A 27,386-nucleotide genomic window follows, 5' to 3' on the forward strand; every position below is an offset into this window, starting at 1 on the left:
CAGCAGTTCAGACTCCTGCACTTCCTGGCCCTTCGGCGTGGAGTTAGCATGTTCCCCCGTACCATATGTGGGCTTTCTCTGCGTGCCGACATGCTTGTTAGGTTTGAAGGTGACCCTGAAGTCTGCGAGTGTGTCTCTCTTCGGACTTCCTGTTCAGCAGAAGCACCTCACCCTCAGAAGCTGCGCTGGACTCAGCGTTCTGACAAAACAACCAGCGGACAGAAAACAAGGGACTCATGAGCAGAAAAAGGAAGGATGAACTGATGATGATTCAACAAGGGTTCAACAATCTGGGTATTTGAAACTCCTCTTTACAGATTTGAGAACTCTCCAACTTGAAAACCATCCATTCTTTAACAAACAAACAGGCACTCCACAACACTCTTACTTAAACACACAGTCGCAACAAAGGGCCGACTGTGAGGCTTTAAATAATTGTTTGACAGCTTCAAGGGAGAAGCTAACACTTTGCAGAAAATCTCAGTGGACTCCCGATCGAGACAAACGACACAAATCGCTGAAGGGCCCGCATTGTGCAACCTGTTCATGCATGGGTGTGAGCGGGCTGACATGTGAGGCTGTGCCTGTCAGTTTATCAACAGCAGCAATTTTTCACTCTTGATCAGCCAAGCGTGGAGGCATTTTAAATGAACTACCTGCATTCCAGCAGCATCAGGCGGAAGACAAAAGGCAACCACTCAGTGAATTATCACACCATCTCAGTCTTTGTCCCGGCCCTCCTTTTCTGTCACACACTCTTCCAGTCGCTCTCCGCGTTCCAGACCTCTCCGTCTTGTCCGATCGGCTTCACCATGACAGACACATTAGCCATTCATGGCGCGGCAGGCGCCATGTGGACGGCGGACTGTGCCCAGAAATCAAGCAATATGTTGCCACCAAAAAAAAAAAAAAGAAAGAAAGAAAGAACCCCAAACAAACAAACAAGCAAACAAACCACACTCATACGTGCCCTCACGCACGTACGCCCGCACGGTGCTGCCCGCTGTGACCCCACGTCAAAGAAGACAAACAACGGCGACAGCAAGCGGCCCGCTCTCCATGTGGCGAGCCAGCGTATGGAACCCGGCGCCATATGGGATTCCCATTGTTGACAAAACAGCCTAGGGGACATTAGCACCCACTATTTGCATATATGGAAACCACTTTTACAATTGGGTTTGCTTCGGCTGTTTCCCGGGCAAATGAACGTGTCGCCGTCGATCTGGCTTCGCTGTCGGGATGTGCGTTGGAGAGAATTTGTAAAGTCATCCATTTCCTGTCGTTTGGAAACAACACAGGTCGCACTGATCGCAGCTGGAATAAAATCCCAGGGCGGTCTTACCGAGCTGCAGCTCCATGTTGCTGATCTTGTTTTCGGAGGGAAACAGGATCTTCGCAGGCTTGTCGGTCAGGGGAGCTGAAGAAGAGAAGAAACAGAAAGAATTTAAGGACGACTGAGGGAGAAAGTTTTCCAAGAGGAGCAGTGGAGAATTTCTGACGGATCTATTTTTAGTTTGTTCCCAGTGTCCTCCGTCGCATCCAAATGATTTGTTGGTGTTTGTAAAAACTGCACAAAACAAAAGTTATCTAAAAGTCATCAAAGTAAATAAATTCACGTCCCTGTTTTTATCTGTCGGTGTGGCTGCTGCCGCCACATGAATCACTACTTTGTCAAAAAAAAACAACAATATTTAATCTACATGAGTGTGTGTGTCTGTGTGTGTGTGTGTGTGTACACCGCTGTGCAGCTATTTGTTGCTTCTCAGAACCCCCCCCCCCCAGCTGACGATGCTAATCGGTGGACGTGGGACCTGCTGCTGGAATCCTCCCTCTGGGGAACGCTGCAACACGCGGCTGATTTATTGTTGTTGAAAGCATTTGTGTGTTCTCGGAGAAGAGGAGTGCTCTTCAGGGTTAAAGGGTGAGGAGAACAGGGAGGGACCTCTGTCCGTACACGGCTAAAGGGAAGCGAATGGGACAGGAATGGAGCGGCTTTACGTCTACATTAATCGTCAATCACCCGAGGTCGACTTAAAAACTCAGTCACGCCACCCATACAGAAATAACTACATTCAATCAAGTTGTTCGTTCGACATATATTTTTTTAAGCCATTTCTATTCTTCTACACAACCTCTCGATAAGCTGCAACAGTGGTAAGAAATATTTACCCATTTGGACTTTCTAAGGAAACAAAGCATTGATAATATGGCTCCAAAAAAAAGGATGAATAATAAGAAAATCAGGAAAAAGCAAACCTGCCAGCAGGGCTATAAATGCCCCAGAGAGCTCTAGCAGCCAGTCTAAGTTCAGTAATGTTGGCTTTTTCAACAGACCTTTTTATACCGTTTTTGATAAAAGTCGTCAAAACCTTCCAGTGAAGCTGCAGCACAGCAACAAATCAAAGACCGCAGCCACACTTTGATAGCACAGCTCCAAAACACTCCCAGAAAGTGGCGGTGCATCATGGAAAGTTTGTTTCCCCTTTACTTATGGTTGCTTTGGAGACGTGGAGACACAGTGGCGGCGCTCCAGGCGAATCCGTCCTGCTATTCTTATGTACACGTACTCTTATGTGCACGTTATACGACTCTATTTTTGATTCAGCTCACAGGCTTCACTTTATACATTTTAAAGTGCAAGTCCAAAAGGGCACCATGAGTAACTATTGGGCTTATGTAAGGATTCTCTTGTGTTTGAATTATGTCAGTGTGATTGACTGTGCTCAGACTCTCGCAGCGTTCTGCGTGTACACATTCAGACTCATTTTGGGCGAGTGCATTCACTCCCGACTCATTGGAATGAAAATGAGCCGGGCTGCACGGCGCAGACATGGTGAGAGCTTTCGTCTCACCGCCAGAGGCTCCCGCATTTACATTTTGGTTGAGGAAATTTCTGCGTTGAGTCTGCATGTTCTCACTGAGTGAACTCTAACGACTGAGTTAGAGGTTTGCTTTGCTGGTGGATTTTTTTTTTTTCCCACTCATGCTTTTGCACTGCGCTCTCACTGCAGCGGCCTTGAAACCTTCTATAGATATGATTCATATGCAACACGTTTTCCATCGTGAGTATCAGCACAGCAGGAACTAATAAGATCAACCGGTCCTATGCTCACTTATACACTTATTGTTCAGTTTGCATAATTATTCTGCAATTTGTGCAGCTCTTTCTCGATAAGGGGGGGATATCATGTCTGTATTCTCCCTCTGCTTATTCATGCTTGAGTTCAGTTTACTTTGTGGAGCCCTCCAACATAAATTTAAGTTGCTGTGCTGTTACATCATGAAGAAAAACAGCCGTATATTAAGCGCAATATAACCCACATTTCACAACCACAAGCACGACATGTTTGGTGTAAATCTCAGAGTATCTCTTTTTTTATGGGGGGGGGATAATATGCGTGCAGAGTGGAACTGCTAATTCAGTTTTTAGCAGAAGATGAGGTTTATCAAGTGAAACAGTTCTCTGTGTTTATAAATCTAAATGCATTTATCATGCACAGTAGTTCTACCAGAAGAGACAGAAAGGACACAACTTCCCCATAAAGCGCACACTCCAGTGAATATAAATGCAGAAGTAAAGCAAGCACTCAAATGGGATGCAGTCCTGGCTGCCAAGTAAGCAATAAACTAATTCTGGACTCACTAAACCAACAAAGAACAACAGAGTTGACTCCCACCAGCAGGCCTTTCAGGCATGTCTAATTATTTAGTGGGAAGGTGGTTATTCAGGCCAGTTTGTAGCCCCGTGCTTTCATTAAGATGTTTCCTCAGAGTCTCCTCGCACGCGGCCTTCTTTAGCCTTATTATAAGAGCGCTCTAACAAGCTGTTTGAAAGCCCTTCTCTGTTTCTGCTGTCTGTTTGGGAGGAACACGCCATGTAATGTTGCTGTGCTAAGTAATTCTGCAGAGGGAACTCTTGTCTGAAGCGGAGTGCGCCGTCTTGTTAAGTGCTCGCTTTAAGGATTCGTGACGCCGCGGTTCACGATGACTGAAGCCGCCACAAACACGGACGCTTGTAAGGTCAGCCAGACTGCGGCGTGCCGACGAGAACAGTCTGCGGTTCAGATGAAGCACCTGCCTGGATGCAAACACAAACCGAAAGGCGCGGTGACGTCCGTGAGAGGGGCGGTCACGGGCTTTTAGGCACAACTGTTTGCACTGTTAATAGGTAATCACACTACACAAATTACACTGGATACTGATACAATTTTAATTACATATCAAACTGCTATACATAATTACACAATGGGTGATCCTATAGCTAATTATGCACTGGGCAAACAAATGAGGACAAGCTGTGTGTGGGACAAGGGGGGGGGGGGGGGGGGCAGATGTGCTAAAGAGAACACAGATAGGAGGCAGACATCAGCAGAACAAAAACAACAGGAACATTTCTAAAGCCAAAGTGAACTCGTCACGAAACACGCTCCCCTTCATTCTGGCATGCTGCACTTGCCCCAGAAAATCTCATTATCTTAATTACCAACCCTTTATGGGAAATACATCAATTATCGTGGTTTTGGAAGGGGGTGGTGGGGCGGCGGGGGCGCCATTTAAAATGTGGAGAAATGGAAGCTTCTCCTCGCAAAGACAAAGGCTTTCCATTACCAGGAAAAGCCTGGACCAAGAAACCACAGATGTATGAAGGTAATTAAACATGCAGATACATCTGGAGGGCTGTTAAGCTAATGAAAGGTTGCAGGAGAATCACCAGAAACCATAAATATGCTTTCCAGAGGCGGAGAGAGGAGTGAAGGTTTGTTCTCAATAACGGCGACTGATATTTTGCTGAACTCCAGACGACACCGTTTCAAGTGAAAACATATTTCTGCTGTTTTCATTTCAGAAGTTTTGCATTTCCATTTGAACCAGTGACTGTATGTAAAAGATGGGCGGAGCTAAAGCTACGTCCCCCACAGCATTCTGAAATCCCGTTTTGAAGCTTCCAGCAGGACGTCTCCGTATTGAACACTGTTAACCGGATGTAAATATGACTGGTCCAGCCTGTCATGTGACCCCATCACGTGGACAGAGGAGGCGCTGTGATTGGCTGATTTACTCAAACGATATGAAACTAGGAGTCTGGTCAAGAAGAAACAAGTGATAGAGACCAGAACATGGTCTGAAATCAGGATTTAATGTTTATTTGCACTCTGAAATTCTGCTATTTTGAATGGGTTCCAATGGGACAGAGGCTCTTTTTGAAACCAACACCATCACCCCCTGGTGGAATTTCTCTGGAATAACACCTTTTCTGCACTTCACCATTGGATTCATTTTTCACCAGCGGAGGTTGGCGCCTGATCTGAACGTTTTAAAAACGATTTCCATTTACATGTTAAGGCCAGAGGCTGGTGCTGCTGGTTGTTGTAGTAACGAAACCACACACACATGCACAGAGAACAGCACACTCTAAAGCTACCAAGTCCAGCTGAATCTGGACCGGGAGTCTGGACAGTCTGGAGGACAAAACACTGTTCTGACAGTCCATCTACTGAGCATGTGCAGTAGAACCCTTCACTACTTTTTTTGTTTTTTCTAGTTTTACTCCCTGCGTTTCAACACAATAGACCTATATAAACTCCTATTGCCTCTCTCTCTCTCTCTCTCTCTCTCTCTCTCTCTCTCTCTCATAATCTGGGATCTGACCCAATACTCTGATACTAAGTTTATACTTGATCTGTGTCGTTGCTCAGGATTAACATGCGGTATCCGTGTTTTTAGCAAATAAACACAACAGTCACCAAAAACCAGACGGAAAAATGTGATTGTTAAATGAAACTGTAGTCGCTTACAAATGACAAACTTAAACAATAAAACACACTCACAAAATTACACAATCTAGAAATGCGACTTTACTTCAGACACGTGGGCATTAGTAATTTGCTCCTTACATCCCAGAAGCTTCTGTATTTCTGTTTGACAATCCTCCATGTTTATTTGAAGCGAGCAGAAGAAGGACTGCAGCGAGGACTTGAAAAGAAACAAGGTTGCATTCGCTGAGATGCTTTGTGTTTCTATGTTTCTGGACAAAGGGGATGCATTCAGCATGCGTTAGATATACAGAATATAACACAAAAACACTACACAAGGCCCCTTCAAACAGAGGAAAAGACAAAAACCCTTTTATGTTTTTCTTCTCAACCATCAAACAAAAGACAGAGAATTATATTGTGTCTGCCACAATTTTGTGGGCTGCCGTTTGATTTTGAGACTTTTCACCAAGGCAGGATGAGATGGCACCGAAACCCCTCATCATGGGGGCTGTGGATGTCCCCTCTTTCCCCCTGAACCGCGGCTCTCCGCTAAACCAGCCGACCTAAAGCAGAAACCAATCAGAAATCTACTACAGGTTCTGCAGGAAATAGCAGTGTTGCTTGGTGAAACGCTTCGAGCCGAGGCCTCTTGTCCAGGATATTATGTTGGTACAACACACACAACGCATCTGCAGAGCGACCTGGAGGGCTGCTCAGGTGCTCATGCTCATTTCTTCTGTTCCTCTTTAATATTCACTATTTTGTACTTAGGTTTGTTGAGGGGCTGAAAAATTAAAAAACTTCTGTTGTGTTTTAGGTGGCTGTTGACATGGAAACGGAGCTTCCAGCCACTGAAAACCCACCTGGTGAAAACGCTCCAACTTTGTCTCCATGGAAACGCCCTGAAACACAACTTTTCTGAAGTGTTTTCACTTGAAATGGGGTTTTAAGCATGTGCAAAGAGTTGGAGAAGATTATAAACTGTTGTACATCCTGTTTCATGTATCTTCTGCACCCTGTCTCACAACACACACACACAAATACACACACAAAAAACAGATTAATTGAAAATAAAAAATTCGTGAAGTGGTGACAAATGTTAGATTAACTGCTGCAGTACTGGATACACATGAGACTGGAAACAGTCCAGCAGATACAGTCTGTTATACATATTTATGCATGTTTTATTTTTTTAAACCACCAGCGAAGCCTCCCAATCTATAGAAGTAGAAAAACAGAAGAAAGGCACTTGAGCAAACATAAAGTCCTTGTGAGCGTCCCTCGGCAGCTAAGCTTGAATAGAGAAGCCTTAGTTCTACTCCACGGCTGGCAGGCTCCTGTATTGTTCTTCAGGAGATCACCATATATTAACAGTGACCTTCCTCTGTACTGTTGTCACCTTTGAGCCGGTTTCATTTCATTCCCGACGGCGCAATAACCGTCCTGTATGATTCCCTCATAAAGTCACCTCAGAGTATACAGAATTCGATTCCGGGCTCGACCGTTCCCCGCGCGAGAGAAGGTAGTTGGTGTCATCCTGAAAGAAGCTAATAAACGGCGTTATATTCATCCTAAAGCGCATCGCGCTCCCCCGCCGCGCACCGCTGTTGTGCACTCCAAGAGCTCCTGCCTCTGGCAAAAACTGGAATATTTCCACATCAAAGCGACGGGAGCGCGGCGTTCGCTCGCCGCTCACCCGGCCAGACGGGCTCCGGCATCACAGCCACGGACGCCGTCACGGTGGGAAGCGCGAACAATCGGCCTCTTTAGGCCGAGTGGCCGGCGGAGCGTCTGACGGAGCGGCGATCTGATGATGAAACATGGCAGTGATCACGCTGTTCAAAGCAGGGCTCCAGCTGCGAGGCCTCAATAATCCACATCTCTGTGCAATAAGAAGAAAGCGGGGAAATTAAAAGTGCCTGGCTGTCAGTTCTCCTATTTTCTGAATACGTTAACTAACCATTTCAAATGACTTTCAACAATTCATTACCTAATAAGTAGCCGACGACAAGGAGAGCAATTTAAGATGAGTTTTCCTAAAGGAGTAAAATGAAAGATAAAAATGAAAGTACAATAGAGAGACAGTGGCGGTGACTGATACGCACACTGAGTGAGAGAGACGAGAACACGTATCACTGATTCCTTCAGGTTTATCAGTGATTCTTTCCCAGCAGATGCATGGACATGTTAATGTGGCGGTCGATCCACAGATGTCAAGCTCTCTGGGAAACAGTTCCTCTGAACATGGACAATAACGACACGGACGGGGCCTTCAAGTCACTTCTTAAACTTTTTCGGGGGGGTTGGTGATGTGAGAACCTGAATCCCTCTCATAATGAGCCCTGGAGGAAAGTTCTAGAGTGGAATCCCAGAGAATAATCTGCGGTTATGCTTCTGAACATCACTAAACTAAAACAACTTCTTCAGTCGGTGGAGGAGAAGCGAGAATGAATCCACCTCCACACAGGACAAGATGATATTTCCAGACTCCATGCAGTGTTTGGAGAGCCTCCTCATTACTGCGGTTTGTTTTCTTCTGGCTCAACAAGGATTATATTTTACTGTGGCTGATAGAATAATTTGTATTGTACTTAGAATAAGAGTTCTGGTTAAGCAGTCAGTGAATGTGAAGAGCCTTTGAAATGAATGAGAAGCCTTTTTTCTCTTTTCATGGGTCTATTGTTTACAGAATGGTGAGCAGAAAGCGCAGATGCTCAGGAGCGAGTCGGAGGTAACCTCAGGATTTAATGGCCTCCCCTGTGTGTGCATCAGAGGTGAGCCGCAAAATGTAGAAAAAAAAAAAAGAAGAAGAAAAATTCTATGAAACACTTCTATGCATGAATGCAACTTCATGGGCACGTGAAAATGTGATTCATAAACGCTATGCTGACAGAAAAACTGAGCAGGATTTGCTTCACTGTTGGAGGGACGACAATAGCTTCATTTGAACATCTAATTGAATTAAGTGGAAGTCATTATGATGATAAAGCAGGTACAATGCCGGCAAAAATTCTCTGAAAATATTCAATCTGCCTGACTCACACACACACTCACACACACACCCCGTCTCCCTGCAGTCTCTGGGGATGTGCGGCGCAGATGCTGCACGCCGCTGTGTTGCAGTCGGAGATGTGACTGTCGCGGCGTCACAGTTGCCAGATGCTCGATGCCAAACGACTCGCACTTGGAGGAAAGTCCAAGATTCACGAGGCAGAGATCAAATCGTTTCATTTCATCTTTGAATGTACAGTAAGGGAGGCAGTGGAAGCCTGAATACACCCTCGGTGGAGAGCAGCGTCAGTGTGGAAGCATTCCTAAATAAGATGGGAGCCATATATGCAACAAGCCAGAGGAAACAGCAGAGGGAGGAGGAAGTTGTGTGTTTGTGAGGATGCATCCAGTAATCATGGATGTTGGTAGGACACCCGCGCCTGCGCTGACATTCAAAGTTCAGATGAGAATGAATAAGTGGAAGGTCAAACCACAAGTGGCATATTTATGTTTCTTTAATGAGCCCCTGCTGAACCCAGTCTGAAGCCTCTGCAGATACAAAAAGGAAAAAAAAAAAGAATTGAAATGATGCATTTTTCAAAGAAAGAAAACTGACAAAGGTTGAGAATATTCCTGAGATTACGCTTCGTCTTCAGTTCAAACTGTATGGATGAATAATTGACACGTCAACAACGTGCGCTGGTGTACTTCAGCACGGTGTGTGCGGTGCACTCTCTGATCTCAGCATCTCACTCTTTTCATCTATCTGCTCTTAACCTCTCTGCTTGTGTAGAGTGATATTTTTTATTCCGTCTCACTAAGAAGCGTGGCCCTTTCTTCCCCACAGTCATCTTTTCATCCATTTGTCACTGTTCCACGATTGGCCCCGCTACACGGTTACCTTTCAGTAAACCCTGCCAGCTCTTTTCTTAGCTCCTTTTCTTCTGCACTCAATCCGGCTCGTGCCCCTGCTTCTCCCCGCCGGTGGATTCGGTGTCGGCGTGTCTGTGCAGTCTATCTCGGATAATATCAGTGTGAACTTCAATGTTTCCCCAATGGGTAGTGTACACTACACTGTTCTTCCATTAGGGAGCGGCTCGCAGACAGAGTGTGCGTATTCAATAATGCAGGTCAGTGCTTATGTCTGCCGGTTTGCAACCTCAGCTTACACCCCGGCGCCGCTGCTCACACACATTTTGCACGTGCCCCGGACACACACACACGGGGCGCTAATCCTTGCAAACACATGCACTGTGCGACATGTGTGCACAACCAAACGTTCAGGCGGTACACAAACCTGTCTGTCTGTCTGAGATAACAAAACCCAGCGGTGGTCGAGTGATAAAGAGGCCATTGCTACTAAATGAAAGAGCTAAATGTACAATGGATACACCTGTGTGGAGCTTATGCAGATAGGCGCAGGGGGAATCAACCAGCGAGACACGCGACACAAAAACGGCAGAAGAAATATTCAAACAAGTCAGATACCGGCGTTCAAAACATTTACTCCTGCGGCAGGAAGCGGCAGGATTAGCCGCTAATCGGCGCCGATCTCTGCGGGCGGTTCAAAGGGGAGCCGGAGCGGCCCGGTATCCGTTCTGTCGCCCTGTCGGAGGACGAGGACGAGGCTAACCCCGTCAGCTGCGGGGGGAGAGCCGGAGCAGGTGGACGCACACCTGAGGGACGGGATTAGCACAGTCCTGGCACATTACGAGCAGCATGCGCCGCGGAAAATCCCACTGGAAGGGGTGTGCGCGCACGTCTGTCTCTCCGCTTCACGCCGCGCTCTATACCCGCCTCGGGTCCGTCCAGGTGTGTAAACACATTGGTAGTGCCAGTGGGCGTCCTGCGGCGGCGCGTCCGGGGCCCAGATTTACATGAAGTAGCAGAGGAACAGACAGGCAGCCTGCAGGGTCACCCCTCCGCCATCTGCTGCGGCAGCTCCCTTTGACCCGTCTCCACAGCAACCGCAGCGGCGCCGCGAAGCCGCTGCTGCCCCTCAGCTGTGTGATAAACGTACAGTAACAACACGCCGACTCCGGACGTACGCGCTGGAGCTCCACTTGGTAAGTCTATTATGTAATGAGTTTTCAGAGAATAGCCAGAGAAAATAGTGCAAACAGTGCATGCAGTGTGTTGGGGGTGAGGGTGTCTTGATTTAAATGGTGATTACAGCAGTAATACCATCATTTTTAAAAAAAAAAAATATAATTAAGCTCAGAGCTGAAGTACTTCAACTTAAAAATACTTGTGCTTTACATGATTAAAGAAACAATATCATTGTGTTGTGAACTGTAGAACGAGAGAATTACTCAGACATACAGCAATACTCTTGATTGGAGGGGGAAAAAAAACCTCTTAGTAATCAGTTACATTTGCAAGTAATTTATCAAAGAAGTGCAGGTGCTTTACCAGTTACATCAAGTAAACAGTAACTAATTACTTGTGTCTCTTAGCGGAGCTGCTTTTAATTGCCTCCTTTAATCAGTCTGTCTTATTAATGGCCACACGGCGCTAATATTGTAGAGTTACTGAGGCGCATTAACTGAATCATCAGCTCCGTCAAACAAGTTCAGCCAAAGTTTGGAGGAAGACGCTCCGTACTCTGGATGTTGGAGCTGAGAGAAGATTCAGCTGCAGCACAGCGACTGCAGGCAACTTCCACTGGAGACGCTCGTTTCCTTTTTCAGTGGATGAACCAGGATTTGAACCCTGGTTCTCCACAGTCATTGCATAAAAACTGGCTTCATGTTGAGAATGTAGGAACGTTCCTTAGTAATTGTTATTATGAAAATATGGACATTTTCATTATATGTACACAACAAAGAAAAACTTTTCAGTTTAATTTGCAAGTTCATCACGTCACTGTTTCGGCGGACCAGCAGGACGTTTGTCTTTAGATTCTGGACTCTGAATTCATGTTTGGTGGCTTAAACTCAACTTTTCTTCAGCAGATACAATTAAAATATTGGTGATTTTTAAGAATCCCTTTGGCTTCTCCAGCCGTCATCATGTCATCAACGATAAGGAGGTTTGGAAATAGCATTTAAGCCAGTGTTTGGTGTTTTTGTGTCCAGTACGGCCTTACTGTCTGATTGATCTCTCCTCTCCTGAAGTTCTTGACAGACTCCTACAAGCTTCTCTAGCAAGAATCAAAACATAGCAAAAGAAAAACATTTTATTGGAGTAACGTAACACTCCTTGTGTTAGTTTAATAATCTTTGATTACTCTGCAGACATTTCACATTGTTACATCCTCAGTGGAATAAACAGTTTTCTCATCTCTTTCAGAGCGTTTCACTGTAAATTGGCGTCCTGTTGATTCTCGCACGCTAAATGGATTTTTCCCTGTTAAATGTGAAGCCGATGCTGGACGACAATCTCCTCCGCCAAAGAATGCTGAAGAAAAAAAAAAACTGCTCTCACAAATATGTATAAAATGCCTTAAAAACATTGTGAAGAATGCAGGAGAATAAAGGAACAGTCTCCAGGAGAAAGCCACACATTCCGGCATTACCTGCAGCTTCTCACTAACTATTATTTCAGCACTTTTCCTCGTCTCTGTCTTCTCCATTCTCTCACGACACCGGACACATATTTTTCAAAAAGGGAATCCCACACACCGCGCGTTAGGTACAAACTTACAAAGACGTCAGAAAGACTGCGGCTCTGCTCATGTGACGTTTTCAAGTGTAAACAGAAAACTTCTGCTGTTTTGGGTTTCTGTTTACATGACAATAGTCACTATTTGTTCATATGGATGTTATTTGTACTTGCTGTTAATGCCGACAGCATATTGTTCAGACATATGAGCGGTTTCATTACAAAAACCTAAAACAGCACCCGCTAGTGGCCCATTATGAAACTACATTGTTTTAAAAGCGTTGCCGTATGAAAGCAAAACTTTCCTGAAACAAAAAAATTCAAAAATGACGTGTTTTCTCTTGAAACACTGTGGTGTAAATGGGAAAGCATTAACTAGATCGGATTAATAAAGTATCTCTCTATCTATCTATCTATCTATCTATCTCTATGGTCAGCTGCTCAGATCATTTCACTCACTTTCATACTTTGAGCCATCTTCATCAAAATAACGAGCCAAAAGAAAGTACAAGGGAAAAGTACATCGTTTTTTTGAGTAAAAGCAAATAATCAAGAACAGATACGAGACCGTAATAAATTACAAATCGTTATTATTTACCACATAATAAACTTAACACTCTATTAGTTTTTTTTTAATAAATTGTTTTTTAAAATGTAGTAGTGCTTCTTTTTGAGACAGTATAGCTTGCCACTGTTGTTACATTGATATTTCTTAAGCATATTTCATAAAACTATTTAATCTGTTTTAGATTTACAACAAATTCAAAAATGATTTTTTTTTTTTTTTTTTTTTTTTTTTTTTTTTTTTACAGTTTTCCTCTTAAATTATATTTTATCTGCATCTATTCCACGGAATTATTGGAGAAAATAAAATCCCGTTTAGAAAAAGCCTCCTCAGACCTGTTGCACCCCCTCTGTTGCCCCCTAGTGGAGACCCGCCCCACACTTTGAGAACCACATGCAGGGACAGATGAGAATGGAGGACTTGCAGGCTGTGAGCTCTAAACACACAGCAAAGTAAACCAGCCAGACCAGGCAGAAGGAATTAATCTTTCCACTAATTTTACACACTCCCTGTGCTTGATGTCAGAGCCGTCGAGTGTTTCTACTCTGTGCCAAGTTCTAATTAGAGATTCATTAGTCTCATCTGTGATCGTAAGGATAAGATGTGCGCGTACACACAGCTACGTCAACATAACGACATGCAAAAAAAAAAAAAAAAACTAGAATCAACACTGGCATTCATACAGTAAATACCCGCACCGCTACACAAACACTCTTAGTGGAGAGCAGCAATCATTAACACGACACATCTGACGGGCTGAACTGTCTCCGAGCTGCAATTCATCAGCTGACTCCAGCGAAGCCAGCGCCAGGCCCGGCTCGGCGAATCATGTGTTTGTTTGCTTCCCCTTATTCCAAAAGCCTAACAATGCTCTTCTCTCCCAGCCTTTCTGAGACAGATGGAGATCATTAGCTTTTCGCGCTCCCCTTCCTCTCTCTCTCTCGGCTGCGTCACGTCCAAACCCGCTGACTCTCTTCGTCTTTGCCTGTCCGCTCGTCCCCCTCGTCCTCACTCACTGTCTCGTCCATCGCCCTCTACACAGATTTATATCTAAAGGTTTCAAACTCCTGCGGAATCTTACAACTTTAACAAGTGCTTCATCACTCTTGTCAGAAGTAGTTACAGGAGTCATGACACACACTTCCCTCGACAGGAGGAATTGATGAGAAGCCATTAGACTCGGCTGATCCCGGAGTGAACGGGAGGCCCTCCGTCGCTGAGCGCCGGCGGCGCTCCAGACAGCATGCACCACTCCTCCGAACATACATCCCACCACACCGGCAATCTGCCGCGCTCCGAGCCCAACGTAATGCCATTAAGAGGCGGTGCAGCTGTGACCGGAGCAGCATCTGGCCAAAGGTCCAGACCGCCGTCATCAGACGGCGAGCCGGTAATGAATCTCTGTCAATAATTATTCTATTAGTGAACACATGTGGCTGAGTAAACACCGAGCGGGATGAAATGCTTCTAACAGTCTGAGCCTGTTTGGAGTTAAGCTGAAAAGTGTTAACAGAACTCCCGCCGTCCTGCCGGCGCTGCTGACCATCTGGACCAAATCCATCACTTTGTTCGGCACTTCCTTTGTGGCCCCGATTCCTAATTTCACATTACTGCAACATGTTGGTGGGACCCGCTTTAGGGAGGGGCCAATTAGGAGAGGGCTGGTGACCAACTGTCGGCGACAGACTCTCCTCACAAAGCGCTCTGACAGGAAGGAAGTGATGGAGACGACAGGTAGCAAACGGAGGGTAGAAGCACTGCAGTAACAGGGAGAGCGTCTTCCACACCAGGAAGACTTACTTATTTTGACATAAATGCATAAGAACCGTTAAATACCGAAAAAATGTTTTAAAAGGAATCACATCTTTCAAAAGCTACTATGTACTTCAATTTTGTTAGTTTGTTTCAAAGAAAAAACCCAAAACAAGGAAAATATGGTCACCTTTTAGTTATATTTGCTGAGGCACTGGTGATATCTTCAGCTGAAATAACATTTCTTCACTTGACAGTGGTAAAAAACCCTCCCATTGCTGAGCACACGTCGGGCCTGTAATAAGCCAAAGTGGTTATTAAATTGCTCGCGACAGCGTTTACAGCGGTGACCTTAGGACATTATTGGTCCAGCTGCAAGGAAGGAACATCTGCCGCACGCAGCCGTGTCGGCGGGTATTTGGGTCAATGAAAGCACAAGGATCGCTGCTGCAAGGACTTTTATTGGCTATAATATTAGAGCAATCATCTGGCCTCCATGTTCCATGTCCCGGGAGTCACAACACTTTAGGGGGGGAAATATGGCCGCCGGGCAAATGTGACCAATTAGTGTTCGATCATGGCACAACATCTCTTAACAAACTGTTGAAAGGTGAGGAGCAGATTTGAAATTCTAGCGCCATGCGAGGAAATCATCACTCTTCACTGTAGCATCAAGGACGTTTGGAAAAAGTGGGATTTTTTTTAACTGAAGACACTGAAGATGCTGATCAACAGACAACATGACTACCAGAAATCATGTGTGTCGTCGCCTGTTGCTGATAAAACCGACTGTTTGCTCTGATCATATATTTCTTTCTTGAGAAACTGCCACCAGAATCAGCTTCATGCTTCATCCTCCATGAGAAAAGGTTGCATGCGTTCATTTCTGGCTCTCGCTTTTGCAAATATCAGCACCCACCTGTGTTACCAGGTGCATTCAAGCAAAACACACGCGTGCACCAAAATACACCAGCAAGCCTCACTCTCTGGCATCATGGGAATGTTCTGCTGATAAAAGTAAGAGGACTGATTGAGTGCTTTGACCTCCCCGGAGGAGGTCGAGGTTAAACGGCTGCATGGCCGGGCTCTCTTTTCTCTGCTTTTAAAAACCTTACATGTTCCCTGCAGGCAGTCTGGTCCTCTGTAACCACAAATCAACCTGCAATTACAACCGACAGAAGCTCACCCACAATATATGGACACAGCACACACACACGCACACACACGCACACACGCACGCACGTACTCTTGGCAGTGTGCTGCCACAACATAAAATAAAAAAGCCAGGCTATATATTTGTGAAAAAGGCAAAATGTGGAGTCAGGAAAAACAGAACGAGTCGAATGTTAAGTAGAAAGAAGAAGAAGCAGGAAAAACAAGTTGATAAATTGGAATTAGGCGCGAGAGATGTGAGCAAAGGAGACGTGAGCAAGTACAGAAAGATATCAATTTCTCCAAAAACCAAAGGGAACCTTGTTTTCGACCTTCACTGTGTTGATGACATTAACTCTGTCCACACCCGAGTAACTCTGACACCCCCCTGAGATGCTGGCAACGAAAAACATCCACCAGTCTCCTCCACCGCTTCGTCCGGTTCAGCGTGGCAGCAGGATGGAGCCAGTCCCAGCTGACAGGGGGTGAAGGCAGGGTCCACCTGGACAGGTGGGCATCATTTAACCTCGGATGTTAAGTTTTTGGACTGAGAAAGGACGAAACCAGTGCAAAGCGTACAAACTGCAAAGGAAGCAGAAAACACTCCCCGGTCCATCCTGGAGTCAAACGTTTTGAAACTGATGCAGTGACGTAGTTTCCATGTGGGGCCACTAGTTGGTGCTGTTGTTACGGTGACTGTCAGCTCCAAAAGCACCAAATCCAGGAGAATCAGGACGGGGAGTCATGACACTCTGGAGCAAAACGCTGTTCTTATCATTACACAACAATAGTTTTGCGCTTTCATTTGAAAATGTTGTGTAAACAAGGTCTTAATATTTCCTAAGAAGGTGATTATAAATGCTTCGTGTCTTTATAATGATTTATATTGTGAACTGCTGATAGATCCACACATGAACTCTAAAAAAAGAAGAAACACTTGCTGCCACACAGCTTTCACTCTGAGCTGTGGTCTTCAGGCATATCCTCCTCTTCCACTCAGGATTTCTGTCCAACAGGATGACTGAGGCTCAGCAGGAAGGGCGACCCGTCCGGCCCTTCAGTCGAAGGTTCAGTCCCCAGTCTCACCTTGTCCATGTGTCTTAGTGCCATTGGGCAACACACTAAACCTCAAGTTGCTCCCAGTGGTGTGTTAGCGCCTTGCATGGCATTCATTGCCACTGGTGTGTGTGTGTGTGTGTGTATGTGTGTGTCTGACTGACAGAATAAAACACTTTCTTTCTCCTAAGATTGGCGATACGACGGTATTTAAATGAAGTCCTTCTACCATTTAAAGCCTTCTGATGGAAACTTACCAACATCTCTGTTTTCTTTTTCTTCCTTTCTTCCTTTTTTTTTTTTTTTTTTAATTCAGATTGCACTCTGCATTCAGCGGGGATAAAACACCAGAGACTTAAAGTCTGAGTGGCAGTCATGTTGGGCTGTTTAATTCTATGCCAGTGTGCTCTCCGGTGTCTCATAAATAAAGCCAGTCTCCGAGGGCCCGGACACCCCCTCCATCGCAGTCCTTCAGCTTTATTTCAAGACAAAAGCCCCTTTTTACACCACTCAGAATAACTTGTCACAACACAGCCGAACCCAAGGTGCCACCCTATCAATTTCCATGGTAACAAGGTTGGCGACACTGGCAATTGGAGAATGGAATAAAGCAGGCGGTTGTTTTGGGGCGGTCTGTGTGAAGGAGGTGTATTCACTTGAGGATTAAATCGCAAGTTTAAGAACAGATCACTTCACAGCCATCAAGGACGAGCAAACTGAATTCAGTGACTGAATTTGAATATATATAAACGCACGAGCATGAGAAAGAACAGATTCTCTCCATTTACAGATGGAGGGTAGCTCAAACCAACCCGCTGCTTTGTCTGATTACACACAGTGTTTTCACCACTTAATTCATAACAGAACGTTTCTTACAGGAGCCATTCATCTAAATTACCAATCAGGTTTAATGTGAACCAGGACCTAAACACAGCATGTTTGATTTAAATGCTGACAAAACAAGCATGCGTATGAGTGAGACTTGAGTACAGATACCAACCTGGATTGGTTTTTAGTCGTACAACTAAAAAAATGAAACAGAACAGTGAAAATAGAAGGAAAAATATTAATATTACTCAGCCCCCCCCAAAAAATGGTTCTCAATTTTAGAAAAAAATGGGATTATCTCCGCAGTCACGCATACAGTTGAGCCTCGGGAAGAACCACCAACGTCACTTTACTCATTCTGCACCGGCGGGGGTGGAACAATATCTCCACTGTTTGCATTTGGGCTCCAACCACCTGTTGGCCTGACGGAGCCGCAGCCGAGGGAAACACCGAGGCGCCGACAGTAATGACTAATCATGGGCCAGCGATACAAAGCCAGCCTCTTCACAGGGAGCCTTTGATGCAGGTGAATCACATCCTAAACATACTTATTAGCAGGAGTGAGGGAGGAGAGAGAGAGGGAGGCTGAAGAGATGGGGGGGGGGGAGAATTTGTTCCGCACGTTAGCTGGCATGCTTGGGTGCGCGAGAACAGAAGGTTGGCATAATGAATTTTGGCGTGCAAGCGGCTGTTAATGAAATAAAGAACCCCACCCCACCGGAGGTGTGAATGTGTGTGTGTGTGTGTGTGTGTGTGTGTGTGTGTGTGTGTGTGTGTGCGTGTTCTGAAGTGTCTATGTGTGCAAAAGGAAGGAGGAGCCAAGTTCATGGAAGCGGGAGCAGTGAAGAGAGAGAGAGAGAGAGAGAGCGAGAGAGCGCGAGAATTATGACCGAGTGAAAAAGATGAAGAGAGAGGGTGAAAGAGTGGAGGGAAAAGCAGGTGTTGTGTGTGTCAGTGTGTGTGTGTGTGTGTGTGTGTGTGTGTGTGTGTGTGTGTGTGTGTGTGTGTGTGTGTCTTTATGGCCGTCTAAAGAAAATAGTGTTCCCATCAGCCCTGGATGCCTGGACTGCTTATCTCGGCCGAGGCTTTATAATAATGGAATAACGCGGGACATGCAGGACTTCCCTGTCATGTCGATCGGATGTTAATTCCGTCTCTTTGTGAACTTTCGCTGGAGGCAGGCTGGGAAGAAAAGACGGCTACAACAAAAGCTATTGGATTCCCAACGCAACCTATATTTAAAATTGAAAAAAAAAAAAAAAGAAAGAAAGAAAGAAAGAAACAGAGGATGAGGTAATGTTATTATCGGCGGGCTTTGTTCTGGGAAAGGCCACGACGGGTGAAGTCGAATTTCTTTACGTTTTGCTTCATAACGCAGAAAAGTCTCACTGCGTTCCAGGTGGAGTTGCAAAGGAAACACTCAGGAGCTGAACTTTATCAAAACTTTCCCACTTTTCCTTTATCACCTAACTCTCCGGAGGAGCACAGGCGCCGTATCGTATCAGAAACCGTAGCGCCTCGATTTATAAATCAAAGCTTTTTGCTGAGAAAACACAAAGCACATCTTATTGGAACACACCGGCTGTGATCCCTCTATCTGCAGAGGGATTGCTGAACATTGCAGCCGGGCAGATATTGTCTTTAAATGGCGAGGATACCGCAGGTTTGTATGCAGAGAACATGCGGCGCGTTCTCGGCGGGCCAGGTGGTGATGAGGTTTCTGAAGGCTCGGAGCGGAGGCTGTCCCCACCCTCTCAACACGGCCTGCCTAATTGAGTGTTAATTTGGTGCTAATTATGTAACATGCCGTCCCAGTGAGACGCACCAGATGCCACGAGACGAAGGCATGTGGAAGAGTGTGTTGAATTGTAAAGCATTTAGGGAGACGGTGTGTGTGAGTGAGTCACAATGAGGCGCACACACACACACACACACACTCAAACACACACACACACTCAAGCAAACAAAGATGCATTCAATCGACTGGAGATAAACAGCGAATACTTTAAGGAAGGAGGCCATCCTCACATGAACCGCGGCTGATTGTTAAACAAATATTCCTCTCTACAAGCAAGACTTTAAATAAATCATTCAACAAACATTTCCCCGGCAAAGTTTGGCCTCTTCATTAAAAATTGACGGCATCTTTTTTTGTAATAAACACTGCAGCCGGACTGTGCGTTTGAGTGGATAGGCCGGGGACACGGACGCTCGCCTCGGTTCTGTTTGCTCTGCGACATAAATATAACATGATTATGAAGAAGACGCTTCTGCTCATTTATTCATGAGCGCTGTAGAGTTCTGTGCAACGTACACAGCAGGCTGCACCGAGCGGCGGCGAGGGCGCCACTTTTTGGGATTTACGGACGTCTTCTCGTCCTGGTGGTTTGTCGTTACACGTGCACACGTCACGTTGTGTTCTCTCCAATGAGAGCTGAGGACGTGACAGTTTGTCGTCCACTTGGAAAACCGGCTGATCCGCGCTGCCGGAGGTGACGGTCCGACGTTCATGAGCTGCTTCTGTACCTGCCACGGCACAAATTCACGTTTCAGGGGGTCGGAGTCAGTCCCAGCATTCACCTGTTCACACAAACACTCAGAAAGTCTGGGGGATCGAACCTGCAGCATTCTAACCGAGAGACGATCACGTCAAGACGTCAAGATGTTTGACATCCTGTTGAGTATTCTCCCACTGGACTGTGGATTCATTAGTTCAAAATGACTGTTGAGAGATTTGACAATAAAACGAATAGAGAGAGGGCGATTTCAGAGAGAGCAGAGCGGAGCGGACGGGTATAAGAGTGGACTGTCCTGGGGAATCCCGTAACTTCATAACTTTACCTTATAATGAATTCAGTTCAGTAGTGGGACTTGATTTAAAAAAAAAAAAAAAGGATCAACTCCGGGGCTTTACGAGGAGTTCTATCAGAACTTGATAAAAGAAACATATCTAATTATTTAGGCAGTAGCAGAATATATACACTCCCTCATACAAAACCTTGTTTATTAATCCGTGTGTTTTGGAAATGTTAAGAAGAAAACAGCGTTTTTGAAGTAAAACTTGGGGATCAGTGTAAACGTGAGCCGTGACGTCTGTGGTCGTGGCTACAGGTGAAACTGAAGACTTGAATTCCTTCAGTTTTAAGTAGATTCATATTCTGCACCAAACTGAGCTCTTATCCACACTCAGAGCTTTTTTTTTTTTAATCTTTAAACTGAAACTTTCAGTCTGTCTCCTCTGTTTCCTGCATCGCATTCATCAGCCTGCTGCTGTGTTTTCCACACGGTGCTCTTTAATATTGCCACTCAATACGAACAGTACACTGGGAACTGGAGGCGGTGTCTTATTTTACGTTTTATTAATCAAATTCATCAATCGAGAACAGTTCAATAAGTCCCAGTCTTAGGAGACCCTACATAAGGAAATATGTGAAATAAAAAAAAAAAACCCACCTCATACTCAGCTGAAATTGACCATCACCTCCCTTCTGAGTAGCAGAAGGGAGGAGAGGCCTCACGAACAACACTCGTGAATGCTGTGCTTTACCCACTGTGGAAAAGACCTGTTGATGTTTGGGATCAATCAATACGGCCACGGCGCGGATGTACTATGGGACTAATTACTCTCCACTCGGCTACAGTATGTTCTGTAAAAACAAACGCACCTGATGTGTAAGTTGTGATACCTTTGTTCTCTTTGACTCCTTCCTGATGTATGAGGCGGAAAGCACATGAGATGTTTACTCCTGAATGCATAGCGGCAGGAGGGATGGCTGTAGTTAGTTCAACACTAATGGAACTCAGCAATCCCTCATTCAGCGCTGAGCCTTGTCTGCATTCACTAATAGATTTCCTATTCTTGTCTAATTAAAAAGGGAAGCCTTTTTCCCCTGAAAGGCTCCCAGAGCTATATTGAGGGGTGGAGAGGTCGCTGGGAATCCATCAGATGTGATGCAGTTAATCAGCATAAAGCCTGCTTCAGTGCACTGCTGAACAACAACTGCAGGAATGGACCCAGCCCTTCCCTCCACTGCGCCACGCTTCCACTGAAGCCCCGGCCCGGCCGGCTCGGGAAGGAAACCAGATATAGACAGGGCTGTCTATAGGCTTTTTTTTTTTTCTTTTCACACAACACCTGAAAGCTTCTCTAAATGGTTCATTCAGCACAATTTGAAAATAACCGTGGAGACAGCTTGAGAGGGAGGAAGAGCAGAAAGTCAGGGTTTGGTAAGAGAAGTCGTTTGCTCACATAAAGGCAATGAGAGGATGGACAAAGAGCCCTTGACCACAGCGTTTATTTGTCTCGACATCCCTTTTTCCCACCTCAAATAAAATAATTTGACAGAGAAGACAAGCAGGGAACGGCAGAGGAAAGCTGTTGACCACGTACAGTACAGCCTGACACTCTGCACACCCACATCATTCTGCAGCAAGTCTGCATAAAGCGCTGACTCAGCGCTCTGTCTAATGCATATTTTACCTCATTGTACCACACACACCTCTGATTGGGGCACAAAAGGTGTCTGCTCCTCAGCTGTACATGGAAGGGATTAAAGCTAACCGGGGAAACGGCTAAATCGACAGCAGGGAACATTTCCTCAGTGATGAGCGCCTCGCTCGCAGGCAGACATGTTGGTGCATAATTTGACGGAGGTGAATGCGGCAATCAGAGACATTCATCAAGATAATCTCTCCCACATCTCCAGCCTACATACCTGCTGGCCACCTGTAGCCTGGCTCCCCTTCACCCAATCACTGCGTTCGCAAAGAAAACTGTTACGTGGGAGCTGCTGGCTCCAGCCGTCGCAGTCCCATCGGTTCCTCTGGTGCTCGGCCCGCTGCGGAGAAACCGGCACTTTTCTGGCTGAAAGAGGCAACGACGCACACACCTGCACGTCCAAACCGGAGACGAGACCCAGCGAGGAGCAGGTGCAACGTAAACGCTGCCAGTTATCTGCAGCCATCACAGCTGGGCAGGCCTGCAGGAATGTGTTCATACAATTCTTAAACTGGCATATGCAGCGGATTTTCCACATGTGGGGCTTCACCAGGACGTGCACCGGAATATAGACGCTGAGATAAAACCGTGATCGCTTCAACTTCTTTCGCCGAGCCAAAAGGCGCACGCTTAACGTATGGATGCACACCAACATACATCATGAAATATGGACATTATGAAGTGGCGGGGACACACTGAGGCGGCGGGTGGGAGGGGGCCGCGCTACATCAAACAGTCTTACTGAGCTCTTTGTCTCCACGCCGTCTCCACCCCACACGCTCACTGTGCGCCATATTTGTGATTTACAGAATTGAGTGACAAGAAAAAGGGCAAGGGTTGCATCAGCCTTATGAAAATCCATAACTCCTGGGAGGAAAGTGCAACGGGTGGCGACATGAGGAAAAAATTAAATTGCCACATGCTTGAAAAAGAGGCACGTTTGCCGCCAGCTAATCGTGTCTCATGGTCAGCCGCTTTGTGCTACGAACGGGAAAACACTAGATTAATGTTTTTACCTTCAGTGTATTTAAGATGTTGATAAAACATTCGTTGCATGGCTGCTTTTCTGGGCCTGGGCTGAAGCACGGACTGCTCTTCACTCTGTCGTGGCGAGATCTGCAGATTAATTACCTGTTTCGCTTTGCATGCGCACTTTGTAACACTTGTTTGAAAAACGCATGCATATACATCTGCAGATGCTCCAACACGCCGGCGTTATCTCCTCATTAATTTGGACGCGACAGGATTTGGCCCAGTGGGTCTGGGATGCGTGACAAGCTTTCTATTTTCCATTGTCGGAGCCCCTGATGGTCATTAATGGTCACCCGCTTATCTCTGCGCTGAAAGGAAGGGCTTTCTGGGGTTTCTTTTTCTTAAGGACACTGTATAATGAGAGACTTATTTAGGGCCCTCTAATTGACCTTCAGCTGTTTCACATGCTGCCAGAAAAGGCAGATCGCAGATTTCACCGCTCTGATTAGAAGGAAACCTTGAGCACATTTATTTCTCTCCCTCCATCAGTGAGGCGTTTGCTGTCTGGTCAGAGAAATGAAAGAAGGAAAACCTCAAACTGAAATGCCTGTAAATCGTGAATTGCTTACGTCTGCAGACATCAGAGTAACAAAGGGCACGGCATGTTTTTTTTTTTTTTTCCAGGTTAACAAATTATTTTAACCTCTCAAGCAAGCGAATGAGAGAGAGTGTATGAAATAAACCATTAAACGCAACGCTCCTGTCAGTAAGGTGCCCAGCCACAGGATTTTCAAATTAAACCTCACACTGAGGTTGTCAGAGCTCGTGCAGCTACTGAAGCCGCCGCCGCCGCATTTAAAAAAAAAAAAAAAAAAAATGACACTGTGGGACGTCTGACTTGCTTTAGGGTACAGAATGTACAATAATTCACAGGAAGGCTCTAAATGTCATGTTCACCATTATTTCAGTGTACTGCTCACTAAAGCCTCATCTTTCAGACAAGAAATGGCACAAAATGGAAATTACAGCTTTATGGTAGCTGCTCAAAGACGCGCAGTAATAGACCGCAGAGCGAAAAGACGGAGAGATAAAAATACCGCCGTAAGAGGAAAGTGTTGATCTGTCCGTGGAGGACGGACACCTTCAGCTGGATTATAATCCTAACATTTGTGAGAATGTTTGCAAAGACGCAAAAAACAGCCCAATGAAACGATGAAACTAAACAATCGGCAGTTACTGTCTGTATTTTTGCAAAACCAAACAATTACTCCTGAAAATGACAACAATAACAACATATAACGTGAATGCGTGTTTTAATAAACTCACCGTTTTAAAGCATTGCTAAGGAATCTCAGCCGTTACCATGGAGACCAGTAGTTCAACAGCTGTCACATTTCTGCCACGTTTGCTTTTTTTTTCCTGCAACATGTGACAGAATTCGCTCCGCCGCTCAGCCAGGCCCCCGAAGACCAGGCAACGCAGCTAACGCAATAATGTTTCTCAAACACCGGTCGCGGTCGGATGTTATTAACGGAGGAATCCCGGATTCGACGCTCTGCTCGTGTACGTCTATCGAGCGGCGGGGAATCTCCCCACGCCGCCGCCGCCGCCGTGATTGACGGGTCGATGGAGACAGACGCGCTGGGTCCTCCTCCGGGCAGAAAGCAGGGACGCCCTGGAGAGGTCATCGGTTAATCACAGGGCGGAGCGCAGAAGGACGCGCCGCCTCGCCCCGGGGCCATTCAGGCATAAATTAACCCCAATGAGAGACCCGGCTCTCACACAGACCGGGAGCACGTGAACTCCGTGTAGAGGAAGACATTTTTAATCACTTATCAAGAGTTAAGCATGAACGCTGGTCCATGTTTGACCCCTGTAGAAACAGGTTTTACCAACGTTTCACCCATTATGGAAACTCTTGAATCTTTTATTAATCGGCAAATATTTGGTCTCTAAACCAAAAAAATATAGAAGAGAATATATAGAAGTGGTATTTTCCTGAAGGTGAGATGAGCCGAGTCGTCTCACAAACCAGGGTTTGAACCTCAAGGTGGAACAACGTGAGCGGACCCCGAGGCTCCGGTCAGGCTTTGAAAAGAACACGACAGTCGTCTGTGATTCCCGATCTGACTGCGATGAAAAGCCCCCCGGTTTGAAATGGAAATCTGCCTCAGTGATGCCGCCGCGGTGAAAGCATCAATAATAATTGCCTGGTTTTGTACTTGACCGGCATTTCCACATGTTTTTCTCAAAATGTTTGTGCTCAACACAGAGTATTTCTTCTTTTCAAAAATTTACAAACAAGCTGTTAAAAAAAAAACAACAAAAAAACACAAACAGCAAATGATGGACATAACCCATAAGACCAAACAGCTTATTCTATCAGGAGCCAGTATATGAGAAGGCCATGTCATTCATATGGAGATAACAGTCAGTGTGACAAATAATAAGCTGCTCAACATTTCATCCCTTTCATTTGCCTCTTAAGTACAACAGCAGCTTTCCTCTTCCAGATGTGCATTTCCAGCCACAGAGAAACACTCTTCAATTATTGACCTCCTCTTCAAAAGGCTTCAAAAGACCAAATTGTAATTTCAATTTCAGTCATGCTGTGGCGGCAGCCCTATAGGCCAAGATAATGATAATAACCAGGGAGTGCGGGTGTGTGCGTGGGTGGAGGGGGGGTAGGTCGGGCGAGATTAATTGTGGAGTATGTAAATTTCATTCGTCACATTCAGATTGATGTCAATTTTAATTGAATTAAAACAATGTGAACTTTGGCCCGCTTGTTCTAAGAGGACAGCTGGTGAATGGTGATGAAGCGAGTTGGAGAACACTTGAGAGAAGGGGGGTGGGGGGGGTTAGGGGGCCGGCCAGATAAAGAAAAGGAGGAGGATTAGTTAATGACAAGAGCGATCGTTGACCTTAAACTAATGAGGCGTTCTGCTCCACCCCGCTCTGCTAATACAGCCGGGCTGGTCCCTCTCTCCTCTGGTACACAAGCCGGCGACACCGGGAGGCGGTGACGGGCGGGGGCGTCCACACGTGGCGGGTAGCGAGCGCGTCACGGCGTGCCGACCGGCCTCTCGTGGCTGCGGCTCACACCGGCGTCTGTACACGCTCACGTGTAGGTGAAGTTCGGAGGAGCCAACACTTATCTCAGGTGTGATTTTATCGTCGCCTCTCCGAGGACACGCTCAGGATCTGAGGCTCAGCGTTTAGCATGGCGGTAAGAGGCCGGCAGACCGCTGGCGGGCGGCGGACGTGCCACCGATTCATGCAGGACTACAGAGCGGCGGACTGAGAGGAAACCCATCTCTTCTTCTCACCTCTTATCTCCCCCACTCGTTCCTCCTCCTCTCCCTGCTCTCCGGGATAATATCACAGCTAATCGCTGCCTCTCCATCCAGACAGCTGAGGAAAGGAAGCAGACGGAGGAGGTGTGGACGCCGCCGTCCCCGTCCCTCCGCCCGCTCTCACACAACACCGTCCAGCTGGCTGGGTAAGAGACCAGTCATCATCTCAATAAATAAATAGATAGATAGATAAATAAATAAATAACTCGCACGGGCACGCTGGAACGTGCGCACGCCGGCAGTAACATTTTATAAGGCTGTGAAGTGTTGGTGCTTCTGAAGGTGACCCTGTGGAAGAAGAACTGTAAGGAACCTTTTACTGCGATGAGCCGCCGTCCCGGATCACCTCCCCACGACTCCGCTGCTCATTACACACTCTCTCCCTCTCTCTCCCTCTCTCTCTCTCCCTAACATGCACACCACACACACCACACACACCATATGCATGTTGTCCTGCCTCAAATGTGAGCCGGGGCCCGGAGTGGCAAGGGCAATCAGGTTACCGTGAACTCTGATGGATGAATCTTAAACGTGGCGCTGCCTGCTGAGGAAGTGAAATCCAGCCCACAATGCATTTCTGCACGGTGCGCGGGGAATAGAGCGCACCGCGCGCAAACAAACAAAATGCCACAACACACTCGCATATTGTGTTTTCACACTTAAATATATTTATTCACAGTACATAAAGCGAGCTTCCCGAGCATCCCCCCCCCCCCCCCCCACCATCGCTGAGGGTATTCTGCAGGCGGTAATGTAAGGTAGACGACTCCTCTCCTCCCCTCGATTTCCTTTTGCCCTCTGCACCTCCAATTCACTGTGCCAAATGGTACATTTACATTGGCCATAACCTCAATCAC

At 46.1% G+C, this 27,386-nt stretch overlaps 1 protein-coding gene across 1 annotated transcript in view; it reads right to left on the reverse strand.

Annotated features, from left to right (window-relative positions):
- The window catches only part of il1rapl1a (interleukin 1 receptor accessory protein-like 1a), a 163,884-nt gene that overhangs the window by 54,706 nt on the left and 81,792 nt on the right, over nucleotides 1-27,386 (reverse strand). The window contains exon 6 of the mRNA XM_030112608.1: nucleotides 1,343-1,417. Within this exon, the coding sequence (XP_029968468.1) occupies nucleotides 1,343-1,417 (75 nt within the window). The remainder of the gene's footprint in view (nucleotides 1-1,342; nucleotides 1,418-27,386) is intronic.

Source organism: Salarias fasciatus, chromosome 16, assembly GCF_902148845.1.
Source record: "Salarias fasciatus chromosome 16, fSalaFa1.1, whole genome shotgun sequence".
Classification (NCBI taxonomy): Eukaryota; Metazoa; Chordata; class Actinopteri; order Blenniiformes; family Blenniidae; genus Salarias; species Salarias fasciatus.